Source organism: Drosophila takahashii, chromosome 2L (assembly GCF_030179915.1).
Source record: "Drosophila takahashii strain IR98-3 E-12201 chromosome 2L, DtakHiC1v2, whole genome shotgun sequence".
Taxonomy (NCBI): Eukaryota; Metazoa; Arthropoda; class Insecta; order Diptera; family Drosophilidae; genus Drosophila; species Drosophila takahashii.
This window is the reverse complement of record NC_091678.1, coordinates 15,012,296-15,030,288: the sequence shown is the minus strand read 5'-3', so window position 1 is coordinate 15,030,288 and position 17,993 is coordinate 15,012,296. Positions and strand designations below refer to the sequence as shown.

Sequence of the window (17,993 nt, the reverse complement as noted above, 5' to 3'; positions counted from 1 at the left end):
ATTATTATTATCAGCAAAAATACATGACAAAAGAATGAGAGAGAGAGGGCTAGGGATTTGATGGAGATATATGTACTCTTATAAAGAGAGAATATGACGGGGAGATTATGCTTCTGGTGCTGGCTTTTGTGCCACGCGTACAGGAAATTATATAAACAAGTATCTGGACGACAGGAACGGCGGGGAAGGGGGGAAGAAAAAACAATGAGAAAAACGCAATGCAGTCGCAGTTGCTGCAGTTTCATGCATGTATGTATGCATGTACTTCGTATGGCAACAGAAAATGTTGTTGATGTTTAAAAAGCAAATACAATAAAGCATTCTCCTCATGCCACGAACACTTGCATACATACATGAGTATTTCCCGGCCGAGAATGCTACACACACACATACATTCATGCGTACGCGTGTGGAAGGAAAACTCTTTTGGGTGGTGGCTGACGAGTTGAGTATACGACACGTTGGCCAAGTGAAGAAAATGAACACAATAACAAATAAGCGAGTGGAGAGGCGAAAAGCGAAGCAAGAAAAATGAAAAATGAAACTTTAATTTGCGCAGAATCTGGAGATTATACAGCTCATGAGCTTATGGCAGATAATGCTGTTTGTTTACAAGAAGCTTACGAAAAGAGTTCGCCAGAGGTAAAACGGATTTAATCAAGAGATTTTCTAGTTGGAAAGTATTATTCTAAGTGCTGATGTTATATAAATTCATATAACTAGGATTATTATACATCATATTCGGTAAAAAATTTGGAAAAAATAAAAATTATGGTTAAATTTAAATGTATTTTTATAAAAATTAGGTATATTTAATTTTTAATAATAGAAAGTTGTATAATAAATATAAACTACCTATTATATAAGCTTACAAAATAGTTAGACTTTCTTTCTAAAACCTTTTACTTGAAATAAAATAATAAATTAATCGAATAAATTTAAAATATTATTAAAGCTTACTAATATCATCAAATATTTCATTTTGTAATTTCCTTTCCTTGTAAAACCCTTTACCCGAAGTACATATTCTGGGTGATTCAGTTGGCAGGCTGAGACCCTCGCGGCTCTCACTTTGAATCATTTTTCGAGATACATTTAGGCTTAAGCCCTAGCCCCTGTTTGCCGAAAAACGCTTGGGGGGAGCCAGGGAGATAGGAGAACTTACACTTTGCCCTCGGCAACACAAAAGAGGCCCTAGTACCTCCCACTTTTTTTCTAGCCCCATTTCCCCTTCACCTTGCACAGACACACACTTGGCGCCTCCTTTTACTCATTTCGTCTTGGGTTTTGCTGGGGTTTTCTATTTTTTTTTTCGGGTTTTCATCATCAGGCGGAGGGTGATGAGGATGCTGATGATGATGATGGAGAAAGGGGCTCGGCTTGGCTTGGCCCTAAGTGTTTCTTGTAACTTGAGTCTTCAAGTGGCCAGCTGGCATTTGCTTTTGCCAGCTTTTCTTGTTTTCTCGGGGTCTCTTTTTCTCTGTGTGTTTCTTTCAAGTGCGGCAACTTATGTCAAGCCTAGCGTTTTGTTAAAAATAATACTGTAAAATGTCTGAACAAAAGAGATGTGTAAAAAAAAATTTTAATAAAATTTTCTTTTATTTCCCCTTCTCTCTCTCTTGCAGTGTTTCATTTACGTTTCGTACGCGATTTTTATGTGTAGACATCAAATAAACGACTACAACAAAAATTAGCAGTAACATCATCAGCCGCACCAGCAACAACAACAACGAAGGGCACATCTAACGCTGCGGCTAACAGATGAGCCCCAACAACAGATGTCAATTGCTGCAGCCGAAAATGCAGGGTAAGTTTGGATGAAGGGGAGGGTGGTTTAGGGACTCCAATCCCAAAGGGTTCGGTTTGCAACCTTATAGCTAATGAGGTAAAATGGCTTGGAGTGGGAAAAAAGAAAATGTTTCGATAACAAACGTGACTTTAACTTAATTTAAAGAACTAGAGTACTTTTTGTAATAAGTTTAAGTTTTGAAATTTTCAAAGCTTAAAGCCGTATTCATAAATGCTTAAAAAATTTAAAACAAATTTTTTGACTTGTTTTTTATTAAATCTAATTTGTATTCTTTTGTATTAAAACAGTTTGTCAACTAAAATTAAATTAAATTAAATTTTAATTATGTGTAAGTTTTGGAACTTTCTAAAATAATTTGCAGACAAGGCCAGGTTTATGCACTCGAAATGGAAAAAACCTTCATTTATCACTGAGACGATAGCTCCTTTCCCTTCTCCCCCCACCCACCGTCTGTCTGGGCTAGACATTTAATCTGAAATGTTATAACTGTGGTCCTAACACTCATGTGCCAGTCATTAGAAGCTCATTGAATATTGCGACATCACGCCTGTTGTATATTTCTCTTTTTTTTCGGCTGCGCCCCGACGAAATCATTAATTGTGCGCTCTAGTACGAGAATCTCTCAGATACAGAAACAGAAACAAATATATCTGAGGGCGCTCTCTCTGGAGACTGCATTCTATCTCTAACTGGGACCCCACTTCCCCCCGGAATTCCCTGTATTTCCTATAATATTTGGCGCATATTTCGCCATTTGATTTATGGCCTCTCAATTTGTTGCTGCTTTCGTTTTTTGCACTTTTTTGTGATGTCTCCGCTATCGTTTCTTGCCTGCTTTTTCTCATAATTTCTCAGTTTTTTTCTTGGTGGTATTTATTTTACTTTGGTATTTTGATTGAAATTGATTTTATTACTCTTTTTATTAGTTTAACTTGAATTGTGTGTGAGTGGGAATTATGTGGCGAATTTTATGATTTTATTTTCGCCCTCGGATCGAGTTTTACTGTCAAGCGAACTTGTTTGGTGTTTGGTTTTTATATATCCGATGGCAAGTGCCATTCGGGCTTTCGAAAGCAGTTGGGGCTATAAAAAGGGCGCCTGGCAACCATGGGTTAATAGCTGGCTTATCTAATGGCCGTTGCTTGATCGAATTTTGGTTGAAATTTCAATGCACCCTAATAAATCTTGCCCACTGACTTTCCAGGAATTTTCCCCAGTTTTCACCCGCTGTTACCCAACTTTATCCTCAATTAAACACAAATCAACAGGCACTCATGCAAATCGTATTATATGCAATGGTTCAGGTCCAAAAAATAATTAAAACCACAGTTACTCTTTAGTTTTGGGCAACTAAAATTATAACACTAAACAGCTAGTAAAAAACAATTAAAAAGATATTATTCAAAGCTTTTGTTAGCAATTAAAGCAAAAAACGTGATTCGCTGTGAAGCTTCGATGTTGATATTTTGTTGCCACTAATTGTCATTAAAAAAAAAGTGAAAGTGAGCAATAAGAGTGTTTTGGGTACGCTGCTGTGTAGTCTAGTGTAGACACACCACTTGAGAGAGCAAAAACGTTTAATAAGTTTGGCTTGGCTAGGAAAAATGGGAAATCCATCAATGCCCCTGCGTTGTGATGAGTAATTCCCAAACATTTTTCCATGCCAACCCAGGCTGAAATTAACTTTTTTCTTAGTTTTCCTTTGCGATGAATTCGTAGGCCTATGAAATATATATATATAATTTTTTTTAGACTGCCAGTGCAGCAGCCATGAAATGTGAAACAACTTTATTTCATTGTCAGTGGGTCTCTCACTTCGTGGCTCTCTGGAAAACCGGCTCAAAAACGCCTGAAAATAAAAAATGAAAAAAAAAGAGAAAAACAAAAATGATTACGCTTGCAAGCCGAAACTAGAAAATGAAAGTGAAAGTAGGCCAAACTCATCAGCATGCTCGATTCCCCGACTTTGACTCCGACTTGAGCTCATCGGGTCTCTGTGTCGGTAGGCCTATCTAATATCGCCATGTACATGGCCGCAGAAAACAATGCAATCACTCCACTTCACATTCACATCCACATCCATATCCACATCACTCCACTCCGGTAACGATGGCTTCGATGGTCGCCGGGGATTTGACTTTGCTTCACTTTCGTTTTCAACGCGTCGGCCTATGAAGAAAAGTGAAAATAATTCAGTGAAAATCGTTTCTTTCTGCGTCGCAGCGGGAAAGCGAGTTTGGGTCTTAAGAGCCGGCTGGTTATGAAATCAGTATGGTGTGGGAATTAATTTTAGGGATGTACATATGTAAAACAGATATTTTGATCGAAATAGAGAACCTCCACATATTTATTAGAAATTATTTAGATTAGTTAGTTTAATAAAGTAAGGATGTATTTTGATAAAGCCCTTAAAATCCAATATATTTAAGATCGTCTATAAAAATAGGATTAAATATTTTTGGTTTATTTTTTTTATTTTATATTTAAGTTTGTATAAACATTGTTAATCATCATTAGAAAAACAGTAAATGCTTTATTAAGATAGGACTAGTTTAAATTGGATTGACTGGCGAAGATAAGATTACAGAAATAGTATAAAAGGCAGTATATGAAAGTGATTCATAAAAGAGAAGATGTACTTTTGGTTAAACCAACTAAAGCACTATATAAATTTAAGCCAACTTTTCTTTAACCAAAAAACTGTCTCTTGACCATCAGTAATTCCATCAGTAATTGGCTAATTGTCCCCGGTTTTCCCCCACACGAACAGCCATTATGCCTATTCTCTTTTCCGGCTTAATCCAGCCTCTATATCCCCACAGAAAGATCGCAACTTTTTTCACAGACCAGCGAGTCCGCAAAGTGAATTTGTTACTTTATCCCATGGCCACAAAATAGGACTAACTATGTACGACAGGAAAATAAATGGACGAGTGCTTGGGCTAAAGGCAAGCGGGCGTGAGAACTGGACAACAAACCATCTATAATTTACTTTTTAAGCGCCTGAAAACATACATTTTCCATTTGGCAACAGCAATTTTCGGAGCAGCAGCAACAACAACATCAACGGCGATAACGATACTAACGATAGCCGCCCACACACAGAGCCAAGGGAAACGGCAATCGACACTTGGCTACGCCCGACAACAGAAATTAAATTCGATTCCCCCATCATCATCACATTCAGCCGCTCTCTCGGCGAGAAGAAATTATAAGCCGCTTACATAACAATCAATGCCACTAAGACTACGGGCCCATTTTACCATATCTGGTGTGTTTCATGGACAGAGGCGTTCCTCCTAAAAATATATTTAATATATCCAGGGAAATATTTGTTTGAATCATAAATGTTATACGAGTAGGCATATATTCTCTTAATACAAAAGCGACATATTTAAAATCATATTGAAATCATTGGTAAATCACAAGTTCAAGTTCTTCAATTAAAAACACATCTTGTTTTGATCCTGAAGAAAAACCATATCATTTTTTAAAAGCATATTTTAAATCTCCAAATTAAATTAAATATCTTCAGATAAGAATCAATCATGTTTTCCTCAAAATAAAACAAGACAAATTTTAAAAATAATATCTTAAGATCGCCTAATCTTAGGAACTTTTAACCGAAATCTTAAAAAATAATCTTTCTTGTGTAATTAAAAACTTAATCTTTAGGAACTCACCAAATCACAAGTTCGACAGGATAAAACTAGTGTTGTGCTGCAAGCTGCCCCCCTTCAAGAGCACCTATTAGACTACGCTCCTGTTTCGTAGGCCTCCAGTTAAGTGTGAGAATGTTGCGATGGTTTTTTGCTCGCCCTAATTGCGCTGGGCGTGGCAGGCAAATCAAATTTGTAAACAGATTTCGTTGCCACGGGAGGGGGAGGGGGATATAAAGACTCTTGGTCGTGTTGTTAAATTTTCCTTTGCTGGATGCAATCAGGCAACTGGCTTGAGGAAAATTCCAAACAAAAAATAACGCAAAAATACCAAGAAAATGGGAGAGAGCTCGTCTCGTTGACGCCCCATAGGAAACTTTTTTTATGACTTAAGCTTTGTTGTTGGCCCGATACTTTGTCATTCCGCAGCTGAAATTCTCTAGCCCCCTTTGCAAACCCTTGAAACCCCACAAACACCCACGAAACTGTCCGTTCCATGAAAAGCATTTGCGCAAAGAGAAAAAATTATCGCATTTTATTTTCATCCTTATCAGACGCATTTTCCCTCTGGCTCACTCTTTTTGTGTCGCCTAACCGAAATTTATATGCAGACAGCGCAATATTGCAGTTTGCGTTCTTTTCCCCCTTCATCGGTTATTTCCCTCTGCTAGAAGTTAGAAAAATAATTTTCGCTTCTGTTATTACATACATAGTTCTGTTCTTTTTGCTTGCCTTTCTTCTTGGCAAATTGCTTTCAATTTTCTATAGTTTTTCTTGGTCGCGTATGGTCAAAGTAAAGGAAAAAGATATTTATGTGAATGTGTAAACTTACACTTAAAAAATTAAGCAAGAAACCTTTAGAAAAATAGTGGTTAATAATTAGTTTTAAACTTTTGGTAAACAAACCAAGTCAATATAAAAGGAATATTATTTAAAACTTATTTTAAGATTTGTTGAATTTTAGTAGAATTAATTTGTTGACTCCCAAGAATGCAATGAACTTTATTTTTGTTTAATAGAATAATTTAAAAAACATTTGTAAGAACAAAAAAGGCATATCATGGATTAATGACTTCCGACCTGCAAATGGTATTCAATGAACTTTAATCAGACACATCCTTCATCATGTCAGAAATACAGTAATTCAATTGATTGAAAGGTAACATCAGGAATAGACAACACATAACTGCAGGCTGTTTATAACAAACAACATTTGATACACAATCCGTCTATGTCATTAGCTTATTATTATTATTATTTTTGGGTTTGTTGTCAGGCGAAAATCTATACAACATGGCCTCCCACTTGAGAGGTGGGTGGTGTTTTCGGATTCATGTCAAAATATTAATTACATGCTGCTAGAAATTTCTTGTTACTGACAAGCATAAAATTTGTAATGCGATATTATTTGTTTGCAGACAGTCGGTAGACAACCCAGAATCCTTCAGGTGGGACGAGCTAATTACCCAAACCAATGACTTGCAAAGTTATTTTCTCGAGGTCCTTCACTTAAAAGATACGTTATTACTTTATATATGGTTGAACGACACCCACAGACATTTGTCAAGGCTCACACATTCATCAAGCTTAATCCAAACTGCAAAAACTATTAAATATTAGCAAGTGGCCCAATTTTGATCCCTAACACCTTACTCTTTGGCTGACCACTTTTGAATTATTAAGTATTTTCACTTGAGTTACTGCACTTTCGTGTTGTTTTCATCGATTGCTTACTTTGGCAATTCATCGAATAAAGTATTAATTCGGGTTTTGCATAGTTAAGCGCTTGAATAGAGTTGTTTAGGGCAAAGTTTTCGATTAAATGGATCAGAAATGTGCCGAAGGGAATTGTGAATATTTAAATTGATTGCCATATAATCGGTTTAAAGACACTTCAAGTTGTCTTGGTTTGTCTTAGTCATGGCAATAAACTTTAAATGGAACGAAAGAGGCAGTAATCTTAGTCTTAATAGGGTGCTTAAGTTAAGGCTTAACTTCCCATGGCGACTGGAAATGATCTTATCCTCGCGTTAAATGTCTCCCCGCGCAGTTTGCATATAATACCTTAAAACCTTTCCTTTGGCAACCTAGAAGGCTCTCGCCTCAACCTCCAGCCCAAGGTTTTGGTGGCCCAAGAGTCTGCTTAATTACCCATCGAAACCGTCGGATTTACTTCTCTGCGTACTCCATCAGTATGTGCACCTACCTCAATAAAGACACTTCACCTTCAGAGCTGAAAAGTTTGCTTATATCTTTTATTTTTTTGGTTTTCTGCAAATCAAGTTTAAGCCCAAAACTGAAAAATCGGTTTTTTGCTTGGATTTTTTCTGTCGTTTCTTTGCGCCGCAAAAGTTTTGATGTCTATAAATGTTGGTTAAGGTTGGTTTAACTTTGAAATCAAGTTTAGACAAACACACAGCGAGCGAGCGAGCGTTGTTGTAGTAGCTGCTATTAAATTATGGTTTCGGTTGGGGCCTTTTTTCTATATTTTTTTTGGTGGGGTGGCAGGTAGCAAAACATTAGCTACACTTCTGTGCTGCCTCGTTTGCCTCTGTCAGCTGCCAGTTTACCAGTTGTAATTTAATGCCTTTGTCTTTATGGGCTGGCTTTCGTATCCGTGAGTGCGATCTTGCTGCCATGTTGGCTTTGGATATGGATGTACTCTGCTCTATAGAGACTTTGGTATAGAGATATAGAGATGTACAGATATCCAGATGGTTCGTTTTCGGTATCATTGCCGGCATTAGACACGGTCTGATTATTTGATAAATTCATAGATATGTAAGCGATGGCATTAAAATAATGGCAAATTATGTTTAAACTGCCATGCATTGCACTGCTGATTTTGTTTAAGGAATATGACAGTCGATTTTTGATTGAACAATGTTTTCTTTGTTAAATTAAAAAATCAAAAAATTCTGTTTTTGCCCAACTTTGAAAATTCTTTACAGGCGATCGTATTCTTCTTTTTTTATGCAGTCAAAACATTTTAAAAGGGCAACTCTTTATCTTTCAAGCCCTATACTCAAAATAATTTTAGGATTTTTCTTAACGGAGTTATAAGCGAGTAAAGACATGTCCTTATTTTTAATTATTTTAGTTTTCCAAATGTTTCAATTACTATTGCCGAAATTACCATTATGTTGGGTCGTGAGGGCACCTAAACTATTTTTCACGTATTACTTACACAAGATGTGTCATGACCAAGCGATTTCATCTTAGGAACTAACCAAGATAAACACATTACATGGCCAGCACACTCTGGGGCAATCCATTTCGAGGGACAAACGTTCCCCCTCCGTCGTGTGCTGTGTGCAAAGTTTGTTTTTATTACCGTATTACTCATTTATTGCTCGCTGCTGCAGTTTGAAACAATGAAGTTGGGGATTCGGGGAATCGGGTGGAAGAAGGACCGGAATATTGGGGAACGGAATGCCCTGGCATGCGTACATATATAATTTTACGGCTTCATTTCGGCAAAAACCCAACCCAGAAAAGACCGGAGAAGCCCAGAGCGAGAGCAATAATAAAGAAAATCATATAAATGAAAACGAGGGAATCAACAACAACAACAACAAAAACAAGAAACAAAAAAATATGGAAACGAAGAAGAAGAAAATAATAATAATTTTTGCCTTGGGGTAGGTCATGTCTCGTCTCGTCTCGGTCTCCATCTTCGCCTGCTGCATCCCAACCATATGTAATAAAAGCTAAAAGGCATCTCTGAATCTGAATCTCCCCACACAGACACACACTGCATTCTGAGCATCTGAGTATCTGTATCCGAATCTGCGAATGTATCTGGGTCTGTCTGTCTGCCTGTCGCTTCGTTTCATGTCTCATCAACGCTCTGAAGACTTTTCGGTATGCATCAGCATCTTGGGGCCATTGAAAGTCGCAAGTTCTCCGGCTCTCGTCTTCCTAAAAAAAACCCCAAATACCCTCCTCCACCCATCGCTGCACATTTCGTTTTCGTTTATAATAAAAATCCATTCCATTCCTTTTTAACCCCCCCTCGACGAACACCCATAAACCGACAAAAACTTTTACGACAATGAGCCAGGCATTTACTTTTTATTGTGATATGAACTTTCGAACGTTTACATATTTCATTTCAATATTCGATGTCGGACAATTAGCCATTTCTTTGCCACTTTAGGACTTTAATCTCTATTAAAATGTTTGACTTAATTATGCAAATGGGTTTTCTCAGCTTCTCTGCTTTCTGTATTGGCCGGCAATCAATTAATTTAATGGCAGGCCACAATGAGATTTTATAGCTGCATACATTATTATTAAATAAATGTTTGACATCGTTAAAAATCGACACAAGAGATATTTGAAAATATTTCAGAGTGGGATAAAGGAAATTGGTTAAATAAGTAGTTGATTATACACACAAATTCCTAGTTAAGCAAATAAAAAGACAACCACAAAAATATTTAAATTACAATTTTGAAATATAATTATTCGTTGAAGGACTTTCGAAGCAAAAACTATAACAAATCGATATAATTTATTACTAATCTACAAATTAATAATTTAGCTATTAATTGACTAGTAATCTAAAGACTTTTGTTAGGGTCAAAAGCATAACAAATAAACTATTTAAATGGCTTTAAATTGAAGGCTGGAACCAACCAGTCTATTTTCTCAATATTAGCAGTATTAATTAGTGTTCTTTTTTTTAGAACCGTAGCATTAACTTAGAATATTTAACCTTTACTATTGCTAATTATGAGTCTATTTTATGGTTAATTTTTGCTATTTCATAGTTAATTTATTTATAGTCTCTTGGTTATTTTTTGCCACATTTTGTTTGAGCGCTCATGTTAATTACTGCAATTTCCGTTTCACAGAACTTTCAAGTTCGACTCTTTGGCATTGTTGTTGGCCTTTGTTCAAAGTTTTCCTTGTTTCATTTCGATGGGAACAAGAGACCAAACAAAACTTTAATGAAAATGGCATTTAAAGCGAATTAAATTATTAATTGGATTATGGCATGTGAGGATGTATAAGGATACCATTGTCTTTGGTGGCTTTTGAAAGGAGTTTTCGTAGCATTACTCAGAGCATTTTGGGGCGCGGTTGCGGTTGCTCCATTTCTTCCATTCCCTCTGATTAAACAGCAGGAGCTGCATTTTCTTTCTGTTTCAAAGCCCCACCCCCCACTGAAATTTTCCCCATTTTCCATTTCCCTGCTGCACTTTGCTGCAGCTGTTTTGTGTCTTTCAGCTGTGCGCGAAATTTCATGAAAATTGCTTCTGTATTTTCTCTCTGCCGCGGCATTGTTTGTTTGCTTTTTTTTTGTTGTATTTTTTTTTTGGTATGTGCGGGCGTTGTTTCTTTATTGCAATTAAACATGCAATTTGGGGCCAGACCATAAAACATACATAGGTGCAGTCTGCCCATTGTGATGCACATGTATCTGAATCCGTACGAATGCGAGGAATTCGATTCGAATGAGTCAGAGTTTTTACTTTCATTGTGCAGTGAAAAAAGCTTAAAAACTATTGTGTGCATTAAGGTTTTCTAACTTTTCTGCTAATAGATGGTTGAACTTGAATGAAAAGTATGGAAAATGTAATGTTTTTTATAGCATTTTAAGTGCATCTATTGAAACATCGTAAATAAATGTTCGCAGAAGTCAAGTAAAGCCATTAAAATTAAAAACAAGAGACTGCTTGAATTTTATTATTTGTTCATAACTTTTTAATAATTTTATGCATATTTTTATCATTGCCTCCTGATAAAAATAAAAATATTTTATACAACCGTCATAGAAATGCCTTAAGTCTTCTCTAAATTCCTTTGACGGTGGATCAGTGTCTACAAATGTAGCGATTGCCTGACAGCTCCTTCAATCGTCTGGGTCTGGGACACCACGCTTCATTTCCCCACTGCACACGCGGCGTATACGCAACGTGGCGAGTGGAGAGAGGACTTCTTGCGGATTTTGATGAAATGTCTGCGTTTGTTCGGCTGGCATGATTTATGACGATGCTATTGGCAAGATTATGGACACACAGAGGCACTCACAAGACAAATGTTCGGCAGAGCGACGACAGCTGCAATTTAGAAATTAAATTTGCCATGCAACATTAAAAGAACTTCAACTGCGGTGAAAGGGGAAAAGTGGAGGAGCAGCAAAGACTGTGATTCCAAGTTACTAAGAACTAAGAACTCGCAACGCCTTCGCCTTCTGTTGCACGTTGCATGTTGCTGAAGGGGCAACACATGTTGTCGCTTTGTTGGCAGTGCTCTAATATCCGGCAGATACAATATACACAGATACAGTCAGAGATACTCGGGCTTACTCCTCGCTCGCTAATAATTCATTATCGCTGGCGCTTTGTATCTGTATCTATGTATCTGCAGCTGCTAGGTGTTGCCATCCAGAAGGCGAGTCTTCCTTTTTGTTGTTGTTAATTAAGTGCAATAAACTGTAAAGCTAAGACAATGAACTTTTTCGTCAGGGGTTGATGCGTTTTTTTTTTGTTTTGTCGTTTCGTATATCATATATTTTTTGTATTCCCCGCGGTGACGTCATGGGTGCCGCATTCATTCGCCTACTTTTTGTTTTACTTAAAAAGGCACAGGAGAAGGTGGCTATTACGTTATTGAAGTTCAAAGTTTAATGTCCTCTTTAATAAAAATTTATAAAATATCTTCAGTTTGCTATTACTGGATTTTTAATATGGGTTTTCCCTTGAAAACATTGATTTTATCGAATCGATATTGTGAAAATATCGAAACTATCGATTATCTTGAAGCTCGGCTTTATGGAAGCTTAGCAATTCAGGTACAAAAAATAATAGTAAAATAAATATTGTATCTTACTTCATAAATCTTTTTAAAAATAAAATAATTTCCCAAGAATTTCCTCCACCGTTCGTTATTAGTTCTGTGATTTAATAAAAAGAAAAGAAATAGATAAAATACGACGAGGTCAAAGGAAAATTTCTCCGGCATGGCAACTGTTCAATCATGGGAAAATTGAATTGCGAAATTCAGTGTAAATCTTTTGAATTAGCCAAACATCATGTTCCACTCAAAACGGCACGAACTGTAAAATATTCTAGGCATATCGAAGGGGCACCGAGGCGACAGGGGAAAGGAAAACAGGGACCAAGTGTCGGGGAAAATCGGAGCTCAGCAAGGACACCCATCGAATTGACACAGCCTCGGAGCTTTGCTCCATTGCCATTATTGTCAACACTTGTGGAGCTCCGAAGCCGGAGCCTTGTTGTTGGTCCTTAATTTATGCCATTGACAGTTGTTTGGCCGCCTGGCCATCGTGTCCTTGTGTCTGAGTGTGCCAAAGGATTTTTGAGGGCTCACCTTCGACCCAATAACAATGGCACGCCCACGCTTCAAAACACCACCCACCTCCCCAACATTATTCCCGTCTCATTGTCAACTTTATTTTTCATTTGGCCGCATTGGTGGTACCGTACCGTCTTGTTTATGATAATTTTTTATGGCTTATTGTATTTGATTACACGTGCAGGTGTGAACCGAACAACAACAATAATAAAATCAGCCAGTGACGACCGACGAACGTTCAACACCAAAGTCGGTATTTTAGTCTATCGCTACTTGGGGGCTTCTCATTGTTCGGGGGTCTATGAGAGGTTTCCATTTCTTTGGAATAGCTTATAGCCAACGCATTACTAATTTGATTTTCTTTTCTTCTCATTGCAGGTATGTATCAAATGGTAGCCTAGAAAATATAACCTTGATTAGTGTAAGTTGTTATCTATTACTAATCATAAAATAGTTCAAAACGGATAATTTAAATATAAATTTAAGAAATATCAATTAATTATATCGAAATGTAGAAGAATTCAAAAATCGGACCATTCACAAAAAAGTTATTAGCAAATAATGAAATGCTAGCAGTCACTTTGCTACTTGCATATTTCCATCTCCCTCGCACTTTCTTTACCTGAGTACCGGGTATCTGATAGTCGAGACGTTATTTATTGTTAAATTATTATAAATTAATTTATGTGGTCTTTAAAAAAATCTGTTGTTTCTTTGGCTTTACAAAGGAAACCTTAAATCTTTTTTCAAAGTTTGTGCAACATTTCCCTGGATAACTTTTCGGCCGCAGGCGAAGAACAAGTTCCGCCAACATCTGTTGGCAAAGCCGGCCAAAAGTTGTTAGCAACTTTCAACTGGCCAATTGCTCTTTGCTGGTTACCCGCTGCTGTTTATCACAACTATAAATCTAAAATGGTATTTCCGTTTTTCATTAAGTATTGGCTACAAGAACTTATTTCATTCGATTCGCCCCCGTTCGAAGTCGCCCTGTCCCGCTCACTCTTTGCCCAGTTGATGGCGCTTATTAAAAAAGTTGCTCCAAACCAAAGCAATGCAATATGAGAGGACTACAAAAAATGGATAGAAAGGGTCTCGGACAAATGACGTTGTTTGTAATTGCTTTGTAATATATTAGAAGAAAAGGTTTTAGATACGCTTCAAATAAATTTCGAATAAATAACATTACATACAGCTAAAAAAAAAGTCTAGGATAAGTTTCTCTTTTAAACAATGGATTCATAGAAAGTAATTAAAATTCATAATTTGATTTGTATCGAATAGTTACTTTACCAGCTTCTTTAAAATAAAATAACAACATATTAAACTTGGAATTTTAATTGGAATTTCTTCAACAAATTTTCCATTATGAATTTGTGATGTAACTATTAAAATTTAAAAAAAAATTGCAGTTTGATACAATCGTACATTTGTGAAATTCTTTTCCAAGTTTCTGATTGGATACAATTTTTTGAAATGCTCTTTTTAAAGTTTCTGCATTTATAGATACTTAGATATAAGATCTAATTGGAATATTTTGGTTAGAGCTTCTATAAGACCCCCTGTCATGATATATTGACTTAGAAAAATGGTTTATTATGGGATATTGACGTGCTGATGATGATATATGTACCCCTCGGAAGAGAGAAGCCCCAGAGAGGACTACGCACACATGCGAATCCCCCGTAATCCCCACTTCCCCATTACTTCATTCCACACACACACTCACACACTAGCTCCATTCCAGAAGTCCACGCTACGCTTACGTTCTTCGTTTTTTTCGCTTCTGTTGGCTTGCATCGTGTTCCATTCCGGCGTTCCGTTCACCGCGAGAACATTTCTGCGTTCTGTGGGCAAAACACAAAAACTGCGACGCAATTCTGACGCTGAACTGTACAGTGGAGGACATTGACATTTTGCATTTTCGTTTCGTTAGCGTTTTTCGTTCGTTTCTTAGCCAGAGAGAGAGATAATAAGAGCACCGGTTGGAGAGGGGAACAGATGAGATTGGCCAGAACACGTTGCCTGCTGCCAGTTTTTTTGTTGTATTTTCCATATATTTTTTCTTTTCTGCCATAGAACGACTCATTAAAGTTGTGATAATGCGCGGGTTTCATGTTCTCACTTTTGAGGAATCTCGACAGTTTTATGGAGCATTTTGTGGCCGGCCTTTTGGTGTGGGAAAGCTGTTAGGACTAATCCGCGGTTATTACAGAAACGCACTCCCCCGATCTTTTATGCGAAGTTAAAGGTATTCCCGCGCAGATCCCAAGATAGGCGAAGATTCCAGTGGTTTTCTAACCGCAAAATTAATTTCTCTTTTTTTCGTCCAAAATTGGCTTTATACGATGCAATTCTTTTCAAAATAATAATATCACTGTGCAGCATTTTTAGTGCTTTTTAAATTTACCTCGATGGATGCTATATTTTTGGATTCGTTACGAATTCCCAAGTTAAACTGCGTTTTCACAAAGTTCCCCGACGCAAGGATTCTTAGCAAAAGGACCTCAAAGTTCGAAAAATGCTGAAATTGGCCAACTTTGCGGAGCTCTCAAAGGCAAATGGATGCATGGTTTGATTCGATGTTAAAGTTTTTTAAAAGATACACCCTTTATCTTTTAAACCCCATACTTAAAAAATGCTTAACATTTTAAGGCAGAAACAAATTTTAGAAAACAGTCAAAAAACATAAAAGTATACAGCTGCGGTCAAAATGGTAGTAGTGTTGCCGCCCTGTGTATTTAAAAGTTTGTTGTTGTAATTGATATTTTTCTGGTAATATTGTATTGATTATAATTTTACTATTAGACTTATTGGATAAGAAAAAATTACAACATCAAACTTTTAAAAACACAAGGCGGCAACACTGCTACTATTTTGACCGCAGCTGTATGTTTTTCAGTTTTTTGACTATGATTTTTGGAATTTATTTCTGCCTTAAAAAAAAATCGTAAAATTATTTTATGTATGGGGTTTGAAAGATAAAGGGTGTATCTTTTAAAAAACTTTAACTTCGAACCAAGCCATGCATCCATTTGCCTCTGAGAGCTCCGCAAAGTATTTTTCGAACTTTGAGGTCCTTTTGCTAAGAATCCTTGCGTCGGGGAACTCTTTGGAAAACGCAGTTTAACTTGGGAATTCGTAACGAATCCAAAAATAGCATTCATCGAGGTTAATTTTTGATGCTGCATAGTGTATTTTTAATCCAGTAAAAAAATTTTAAATAGCCATCAAGAGTAAGAACATTCAATATTTGTAGTTTTTGGGGTACTTACTGAATTACTATTGCCAACTTTTCTTGAATTTACCAAGCATTTTTTTAAAATCTGAAAACCCGATTTTTTACTGATTTTAAGCTGTCTTAACCATAATATATTCAATTCACCAGCTATTTTATCTGCTCGTTAAAAATAAAAAATCGCATCTTAAAGTAAAGAAATATTTTTGATTTTACCGCTAAACACAGCTGTGTCTTATTAATTTTTCTTCGCCCACAACGAAATCATTTTAATTGATTGGCTTTCGTGCTTCGTCTTTATGGTAAACAAAATAAACAACAATCCCCTAATGTGGATGTGTGAATAAATAATACCCAGTGCTCTGCCTGCCATCCCGATTTTTCGCATTTGAACAAAAATTCAGCAAACTATTTTTGCTCAATTGCTGAAAGCTCTCATTCTCTTCTACACTCGGCACTTTTGTGTGTTAATTAAAAATGGGATCTCGGCTGTTCATAAATCTTGGGGCCTTTCATTAAAAAGTCTTTTACTTGATTTGATTGGCCCATTGAGAGATTTATGAATGGGTACGAAATTGTGTTTGTACAACATTTAATTAGTTCCCTCCGCTCGATTCAGTTCATAATGATGCGGTAACCTTATTTTGAGTGTACTTAAATTCCCATGGTGGGCAATGATTAGGTTTTTTGTAGTCTTTGGTGATAAGCCCATCAAGGGGAGGCCACAAATATTGCTGATAGGGCGGGCTAATGGTTATGGTTACATGTATCCGTATCGCAACGGTGATCGCAAAAGTTTTAGGTTGAGGAACTAATGTGTAGTTCCTTGAGTGAATGTGTATGATGGTCTGGTTTTACAAAGAAATTTCCCATTTGCAGACCTTTCAAAAGACCCCAATTTGGTGATTAAATCTAACCTTACCCAATTTCTTTATTAGCATAAAAACGTCTATAATTCACATTCCTCTTTTCCATTAGTATTCATATTACATGCTTTTTATTGTGGGTAATTAAGAGCTTTCATGTGAAAAATATTTTCTAGAACAGGACACTTCCTTATAACTCGTAACTTCCAAATAAAAAAAACCCCTCCCTAATGTAACCAATAAATAATTTATTAAAACATGGAAATATTTTGACAGAAGTGTTATAATGTCGAAATAAAGTGATTAGTGGACATTTAAATGGTTAGGGAAAGAAAAGATAGTACAAAAAATAAAGAGAAAACCATTCCAATTGGGATTGTAACTTTTAGTCAAGTAAGAAATATTTTATTCATTAAAATATAGAAATATTATGACCGAAATGTTATGGGTTAGTATTAGTAAGATAGTAGTAATAAAGCAAAAGTAATTAAATGAAATTAAGGGGGTTATAGAGATGATAGATAGAAAAAGAGAAAGAGGGAGAGATAGGGCATCCCACATGGAATTGAGACCCTATCCCAACCGGCGTTTTTTTTTTGTTTTTCATTTTTTGCTGCTATTGCTATTGTTGTTGTTGCTTTCTTTTGGCGTCATCATGAATGAGGCGAGATGACAATGAAACACACTGTGAAAGCTGCACGGCGACAAGGCGACAAAGCCGCAGCAGCTGTTTGGATTCCCAAAGAAAAGCTTTCACCGTGCAAAGAAAATGCTGTCTTTGCAAAGGCAAAATGACGCAAGCGACAAAGCCACAAGAGCGAAGGAGAGAGAGAGAGAGCAAGCGGGCGAGTTGCTAATTGGAGCAAAACAAACACAAACAAAATGGCAATGGGAATGTTCCAATGTTCCGCTTCCATTCCGTTCCCGCTTTGTTGACGTAGTTTCTGTGTGGAGCTTCTCTCTTCTTTTTTTCCCCCATTGTTGTTGTTTGGTAGGTCGTTGCTGGTGATTTGTGTGGGTGCGAGGGAGAGGGAGGGAGCCTGGAGGTTGTCTCCACTGTTTTCTTTTCATTTTTTTAATGTTGGTCCTTACACAAC

At 36.7% G+C, this 17,993-nt stretch overlaps 1 protein-coding gene across 5 annotated transcripts in view; it reads left to right on the top strand.

Moving 5' to 3' along the window:
* The window catches only part of tai (taiman), an 87,393-nt gene that overhangs the window by 25,463 nt on the left and 43,937 nt on the right, over positions 1 to 17,993 (top strand). For all 5 annotated transcript variants that reach the window (XM_070219207.1, XM_070219206.1, XM_070219210.1 and 2 more), the window contains exon 2: positions 1,626 to 1,807. In XM_070219207.1, coding sequence (XP_070075308.1) covers positions 1,779 to 1,807 — 29 coding nt within the window. In that variant the 5' untranslated portion in view covers positions 1,626 to 1,778. The remainder of the gene's footprint in view (positions 1 to 1,625; positions 1,808 to 17,993) is intronic.